This window comes from Merops nubicus, unplaced genomic scaffold, assembly GCF_000691845.1.
Source record: "Merops nubicus isolate BGI_N331 unplaced genomic scaffold, ASM69184v1 Scaffold45244, whole genome shotgun sequence".
Classification (NCBI taxonomy): Eukaryota; Metazoa; Chordata; class Aves; order Coraciiformes; family Meropidae; genus Merops; species Merops nubicus.
The window spans coordinates 1-7,889 of record NW_008604398.1 but is presented as its reverse complement, the minus strand read 5'-3'; the positions used below and the strand labels follow the sequence as shown (position 1 = coordinate 7,889).

Below are 7,889 nucleotides of genomic sequence, written 5' to 3'. Positions count from 1 at the left end.
TGGAAGAATCCTGGAATCTCACCTTTCCTTAGCAACATGAGTCTTGTGCTAACCTTTCTTTCAGAGGCTTTTTATCTCCAAGACAGTGCTTGTAGCAGTGTATAGAATGACTGAAATGAAGATCTATGTGTTGATAAAGCTACCTATTTGAAAGATTATGCTCTGGAAGTAACTGGAATCCTAAAGTGATACACTGCATTTCCAGACTGGACAAAAATACTGTACAGGGCATATTACTGTTGACTAGCTTTCAGGGCAGGCAGCCAGTAGTAGAATTCTCTTGTCCTTGTGTACCCTCTTAATCTTTGTGAGTAGACTTGTGGGGGAAACAACCTAGCTGTACTGATTTAAGACCTGGTGAAATTTTAATTGTTAACACAGAATGTAATTCCCATGGGTACAGTGGGTCTTTCTAGATGCAAATGAAACAAGGTTTAATTGTTTGAAAGATGAAAGTGTAGTTGTGCAGATCACTGTTTTATGGAAATAAACAAAAGTTCTTTTCTTCTGGAATCAACAGGAAGATAGTTTGAGGTCTTAAATTCTCTTGTAAAATTGAACAAGGGTTCTCCTTGTCCAAAGTTGTCAAATGCCTCATCAACCAGAGTTTCTAACTCATCCACCAAGTGGAATGACAAGACTTAGGGAGTACTGCTAAAACTCTAGGCTGTTTCTTTCCTGAACTCTGAGCTGTTACTGGTCAGAGATAACCATTACTTTGTCACTATGAGGCTAGTGAGCCATAGATCTCAAAGTGCCAGTGATGTTTATAGTGGCTTGTCCGCAGTTATTGAACTGCACCTTATGATACTGCTTTAGGGAGAAAAGTTGGTGTTTTGACTGGACTACACAGGTGACAGTAAAACTAATTTCACTCTTAAGCCTCGTGTTGCAAGATTAAGTGCTGATAAGCTTTTTGTTCAATCTAAACTGATACGATGCTTTGATTAAATAGATCTAGGTTCAAATGTACTGCTGCATGAACTGTATCATTCTTAATGTCTGTCTAGATTAAAATCAAGATGTCTTCAGGAAACGCTTTCATTGGAAAACCAGCCCCTGACTTCACTGCCACGGCTGTAATGCCAGATGGGCAATTCAAAGACATCAAACTCTCTGACTATAAAGGTAAGCTCTTGTGCTACTCTAATTACCCAGGCATAGATGCTCTCCATCCCTGCATATGGCCAGTTAGGAATACATTTTGATTTGGTTTTGAAGTAATTGTGACTGCTTGGCAGTAGACTGAAGGACACAACTTTCACAGGTTTGTTTGTGTGTTTTTACCAAAAAAAAAGCTTACTAAAATTCAAGGGAAAGCCTGAAGTGTTCAAGTACTAATGTGAATGGCTTTAGAAAGACACTTCTGATGAAACTGTGTCCCCCAGGCTGCATGAGGGCAGTGAGTAGGCATCGATTAGTCATCCACTCTGTTAAAATGTCTCCTTGGCTTGTAGCCTTTCAGATCCATGGCGGTTCTGAATCTGTTTGTAGTCAGCCATAGGGCCTTCTACTGTCTGTACCAGGTGTACTCTGTGCAGGCCTGTGACCTAGACCCAGGAGACACATTCTCTGTCAAATTTGACAGTCAGGTTTTGGAGACTTGGGTTGGGTAGAGTTCTGTGTTACTAGCTGTAGAGTGGCCTTGAAGACTGTTGTAAATGGTATTTGGCTGAAGTGTGAGTTCCATAGGTGCTTTATGGGCTGGCCACCTCTATAGTGAGTCTTTAAATAGACGCATTTGTAGTTTGCCATGTAATCTTTAAAGGCAGTGTTGTATCAAGCCTTTCCTCTATCATATTTGAATGGTGGATGTTGAATATGGCAGCTCTTAAAAAAATAAGAAATTAATGAGTTTTTCTACTCTTCTAGGAAAATATGTTGTCTTCTTCTTCTATCCCCTGGACTTCACCTTTGTCTGTCCAACTGAAATTATTGCATACAGTGACAGAGCTGACGAATTCAAAAAAATTAACTGTGAAGTAATTGGAGCTTCTGTTGACTCTCACTTCTGTCACCTTGCCTGGTAAGAATCATCCTTTTAACCCAATAGAACGTTGTCTGGTCTCAGTTCTTGCGGGAGCTGATGCTTGAGTGTATTCAGAGTTCCTTCCTGAAGTATTGAGTAAAGGCACTTAAGTATTAGTAGTGCCAGGTGCTTCTGAATACAGCAAGTGTACTGTTCAATTATTTTGTTGTTTTGTGGCAGACCCTGAATGATACTGCAGAAAAGATGGGTTTATGTTGTACCTTGTGATTTACTCTGAACTGTCCATATTTTTAACGCTTAAACTTCCTTCTTTTAGGATCAACACTCCTAAGAAACAAGGTGGTTTGGGTACTATGAAAATCCCATTGATTTCTGACACAAAACGTGCCATTGCCAAAGAATATGGAGTACTTAAGGAGGATGAGGGTATTGCATACAGGTAATAAGCAAGAAGGTAAATGTGTCATGGAGTCTTTCAAAATAGATGAGGCACATGCTCAAAAATGAGATTTATTCTAATTAAAATTGTGTAGCACTCTAACAAATATTAGGAAACTATGGATTCAGATGTCAGTGTAACAGAATTAATGCTACACAGCTGACCTAAGTTTTAAGTTCTAGCCATTATAACTATTCACAAGGGTTTGTAGTGACAGGACAAGGGGTAATGGCTTTAAGCTAGAAATAAGTAGTTTGAGGTTGGGTGTTAATAAAAAGTTCTTCAGTATGAGGGTGACCACTGGAATAGGTTGCCCAGACAGGTGGTGGAGGCCCCATCCCTGGAGACATTCAAGGTCAGGCTAGATGAAGCTTTGAGTAGCTTGATCTAGTTGATGTCCCCGCTTATTGCGGGGAGTTTGGACTGTATGACCTTTGGAGGTCCCTTCCAGCCCAGACATTCTATGATACCATGATTACAAACTAAACCCAAAACATGCATATCCCACACCTAAAAGATGAGGGCTTTCAACCTTTGAAGGAGTTACCTTGGACAGCATTCTGATATAAGGGGTGAGTCCGCAACTGCAGACCCAATTCTCTGAGGATGACTGCTTAGTTTGCCCTCTGACAGGGCTCATTTATACCCATCTGTGGTTGAACATGATCAGTGGTCTAGAAACTTCTGTTGGCTGAGGGTCATGTCTGTGAACCAGAGGGCCTTGCCTTTCCTATCCTTCAACTGCTCCTAACACCCAGACCATGGCTTCAAGTTTTAATACCTTCCTTACAGCAGTTGAGATGTTTCAGCCTTTATCAGGGCAGGTGTGCCTGCCACAACTTGCTGTTAAGATCTTATGGTGCAACACATGGAGCATGTCAGATGAACACAGTTTGCATATACCTGAACGCCTGCAGCAAGCTAAAGCTATTAGCTATTCTAGATGTAAGCTACTTCAAGCTATCAAACACTCCTACTTGATTCTCCATAGTGAGAAAGTCTAAAGACTTTCCACAGCTTTAGATAAAGTTAGATAAATGCCTGCTTCTTCCCTTTGATTACCTTTCTGCACAGTGCAGGGTTGTCATGGGAGTGAGCTTCTGCAAATGTGGGTAATGCAAGAACTACATAGTCATGAAAATGATTATAAGTAATTCAGCGTAGTGATTAAAATACCAGTTAATTAAAGCCCTAGCCTTAACTTATAGTTTACTGTTAGTTGAAGCTGCTGAGAGAGCTGAACTTCTAAGTCATATCATGACTTTGGAGGACTAACAGATGAGCCATGTCTGGGTTGAGTTTTTTCTTTGTTGTGTAATTTTTCTTTGGAAGTAAGACTGCCTCTCCTTCAATTCCCTTTTTCCTTGGATTTCTTTCCATTTTCATTTTGCACTGCTATCGTCCTTAAATAGGAAGTGTTGCTTTCCTGCATCAGTGTTTTGACTTGCCCCCTGTCCCTGGCCACCCCCCTTCCTGTGGAATGTTAAGCTTTCAACTGCTAATATTTCAGTGCTATGCATACACCAAAGGTCTTTCTTTTTAAGAAGAGGTCAGTAATAGTGACACAACGTATTGCCATAGTGCAATACTGAACTTGAGTTTTTGAAACTCACTTTAAGTCTAATCAGTCTCTCAAAAGCTGTTTAACGTTAGGGCTTTTCTTTATTAAAATTTTTAGGGGCCTGTTCATAATTGATGAGAAGGGGATCTTGAGGCAGATAACAATCAATGATCTTCCTGTTGGCCGTTCTGTTGATGAAACCCTCAGACTTGTCCAGGCCTTCCAGTTTACAGATAAACATGGAGAAGGTAAAGAGTTCTTTCTGATCCTAACTTTTTTTTTTTCTAAAGAATAGTATTAACTAGGCAGATTAAATTGAGATTTACTGAAAGGTACTGAGTACACCTATTGACCTGTGCACAGCAAGTAACTGTGCCTCATGAAATGCAGCTTGTTCTGCAGAGCTCCTGGTTTAGTGTGGTTTAGGCTCTGCTCTCTGATTCTGTAGTTTGAGACCATTGGTAGTAATGCAGTATTTTATGAAGTTTGTTAGACAAAAACCTTAAATTTCCAGAAAACCTGCTGATCTCTGTGATCATGTGTATTGAGGGGAATATGGCTGAGTCTTTGTACCCATAGTTCAAGAGAGATAAGGAGCTTGAGGCTAGTAGCTTTTTTGCAGGAGTTGGAGGAAAAAAGGCACTGCAGGTGAAACACTTGAATCAGGTTATGAAGACTCAGAATTGTGATGTAGGTATCATTAGTCTTCAGCTGCCAGTAGCTGATGACATATGTTGCTGCTTGTCCTACTTAACTTGCTTCAGAACTGGTAAATCCATGGCAGATTTTATTAAAACAAGCTGCTTTTGTGGCTGTGCTATAGCCTGAAGAGTTGGTGTTTCTGAGCTTGTATGCCATCTTCTGTCAGCTGGGGAGACATCCCTAACACTTGATGATGGAGCAGTCACATGTCATGCAAATGAAACCTTTTGGGGTTTACTATGCCCTGGAGTGGTCAAAAGCTGGCAAAAGCTTTTCCTCCAGAACTAGGACTGTGGTCTCATCTAAACCAGGTTAGACCAGAATAAGGTGTGTAGCAATGCTCAGAAGCTGAAAATAGTATAGCTAAAACTGCTAGTTGTGTGTGGAGCAAGCGTCAAGCCTTGTATGGGTGTAGACAAGGAAGACTGCCAAAAAAATTCTGCTCAAGAGTCACTGCAATTTTGAGGCCATGAAACCTCTGCAGCTTGGTTGCCTTTTGATAGTCATATAGGAGAACTAGAGACAGTTAAACTCTTCTTCCTGCCTCCCCATTAAACTGGAGTGGGGCTAGGGTTGAGGAAAGATTGGGGAACATAAACTAGACTGGATCCAAGAAGAGAAGTGCACTGTAGCAGTGGTAAAGCCCTTCTGACCTAGCCTGCTGGAGTTGGAATTACCTTGTTGTCAGGCTTCTGTGAAGGTTTTAAGTGCGGTGAGGAGGGGTGGATGTGTGAACAGCATGCTGCTGTTCCATGGGCTGGTTCCTTGGGTGTTACTACCTAGTAGAGAAATGTTGGAATGTAAAATAAACAGCACATAATTCCACACCTTCTGTATGTTGCTGAGATGTTTACATGTTTTGAGTTGCTAGTTTGCTTTAATGTCATGTAAAACATGTTCTGCAGGAGTAGCTGGTAAGATGTAAACTTTTTATATCATTTCAGTGTGCCCAGCTGGCTGGAAGCCTGGCAGTGACACAATCAAGCCTGATGTTCAGAAAAGTAAAGAGTATTTCTCCAAGCAGAAATAAACTTCCAGTCTGAGTGGAAACTAGTATGCCTTACATACAGAGCAAGCATCAGTTACTGAACTTTGACTAAGTCATTGCATCTGAGTCAAGGGATCATGCTGTAGGTATAAACAGTAACTTTTTTACTTGAAGGAAAGTTTGTCTTGTTGACAGTACCTTCATAGAAAATCTTAATGATCAGTATCTGTACATCAAGCCCTGTTGGCTTTAGTGACAATGCAGTGTATGTGGTTAGCCATGTGTTGCGTATAGAGCAGTGGTATCCTTTTGTAACTCTATTAATAAACTTGTGGAAAGAGCATACTGTCTACTGTCCTTCTGTATAGACATCAGGAGACCTGAAGGCAATACAGGCTGCAGTTCTGAAGGCTCTGTCTACTGAGCTGCCTATAGGCATCTCAATTCCTAGAGGCATTTTACAACTCCATTCCAATGGAGATACTTAGGCTTTATGTTGCAGGAGTGAAGTACTCTTTGCAGTTGTCATGACTTTGCCAATAGGTAGAAGATGGTGGTTTGATATGAGTCTGTCAGACTTAAGCAATCCTACAGTGCCCAGAGCTTGAAGCATAGGTGGGACTCATGGCAGATGTATCAATTTACTCATTTCAACATCCACTTCTGTCAAAACTATGACTGTTCATGCCAAATTTCTGGGAGTCCAACATTCAGTTTGAACTCTGGCTGCACAGGAGTGGAATACTGCTCTGTGGAAAGCAAACTTCATGAGATAAGCAACATTCATCCCTACCTCTCCTGCTACATGGAATGGGAGTGGGAATATGCCAGTTACCCATTAGCTTGTAGTCAAAAGATTAAGATCAAAAGGAGGGTGGTGGCACTATAAAATCTGCTACCTGGATGTGTTCAGCCTTGTCTTGAATCTTTGTATCCCAAGTGATTATGCACATACACTGTAAAACTGAAAGCACATGACTATGGCCTTAAGTTACACTAAAGCTGTGTAGCTTCATGGTTAAAGGAGGTTTGTAATAAAGTCCTGAGCTTCAGTGCTGAGGATTTGGGTAAGAAGCTGTTGCATAGCAATGGGAGTTAGAATCCTTTGTCGTCTGTATGTATCTGCAAAGATTGAACTCTTAATGGCCAAGACCTTGCATCTAACTTCAGCTCATCAAGTAGTAAACAAGTTCTGTCCTGCTTAAGGAGCCCTGGGCTTCAGCTTTGTTATTCCTAACTTTAATTAGTCAGAAGTGAAAGTTTGCATGCCTTGAGCAGTAAACTTGTCTTGTGCAGTTGGAAAAAAATAAACTTAGGGTAAAAGCCTTGCTACCAAATACTGCAATAAATACTAAAATATCTAATCACCCAGGTCCCAAATGCCACAGATCTTCCTGAAGATAAGTGAAAGTAATGTTTAGTTGAATCACTTTTGCTTAGTATTTAAAATCCAAAGTATTATTCTACTCAGGGTAACAAATGAGGCCAACATCCTAGGCTAGCATTGAGGGGTAACAGAAGCATTTATATGTATAACATTTATATTTAGGTTCAACGTAAGTGACTGAATACTAACTAGTATGGCTGAGCACAAAGTTATCTTTATTAAACTTTCCTAGCAAGTGAAAAGGAGCAAAGTCAGGGCAAATCTAGTGTGAACTTAAGGCTCACATAGCTAGGTAAAATTGAAATATTACAAAATGGGTTACAGTGGTTCTTTGGAGGGTACAGTATTAGTATGGTCTAGTCCTATTAAATGGGTATCTTTGCTCTGATGTGGCTGAAGTGCCTTTTGCTCTTGCCGAGAAGAAGAATGGCACCTCTTTGGACTGGGCCATTACATCATATAATGCTACAGCAAGTCCTGTGAACTCCTGGTAGCATGGCAAATAACCCTGTTGTAAAGACCCTCAGTCTGGGCACACCTTAATGACCTAGTTCAGCTGCTCAACATGATACAAATAGCCTTTCTCAAATCCTTCAGGTGTATTCAATGTGCCAATGTTTAAAAAAAAAAAAAAAAAAAACCTAAAAGGAACAGACTTTACTAGGCGGCTGTCCTGCCCCCCTGTCATAGGGGATGCAAGCAGTTCTCTCGTGTCCTGGCGTTGGAGCTCCCTCCCAGCAGGCGGGGGCGTCTCCGCGCACCCTCTCGGGAGGAAGCCGGGGGCCTGAGGGCAGCGCGACCCCCGCTCCAGCTCCCGGCGGC

The 7,889-nt window shown here is 41.2% G+C and overlaps 1 protein-coding gene across 1 annotated transcript; it reads left to right on the top strand.

Moving 5' to 3' along the window:
* The first annotated feature begins 1,012 nt into the window (after positions 1-1,012).
* LOC103771681 (peroxiredoxin-1) lies at positions 1,013-6,023 on the top strand. The gene is made up of 5 exons (XM_008938983.1): positions 1,013-1,128; positions 1,873-2,026; positions 2,307-2,429; positions 4,108-4,238; positions 5,637-6,023. The coding sequence occupies exons 1-5, from the start codon at positions 1,023-1,025 to the stop codon at positions 5,720-5,722; spliced, it is 600 nt and encodes a 199-aa protein (XP_008937231.1). The 5' UTR covers positions 1,013-1,022; the 3' UTR covers positions 5,723-6,023.
* The last annotated feature ends 1,866 nt before the right edge of the window (positions 6,024-7,889 follow it).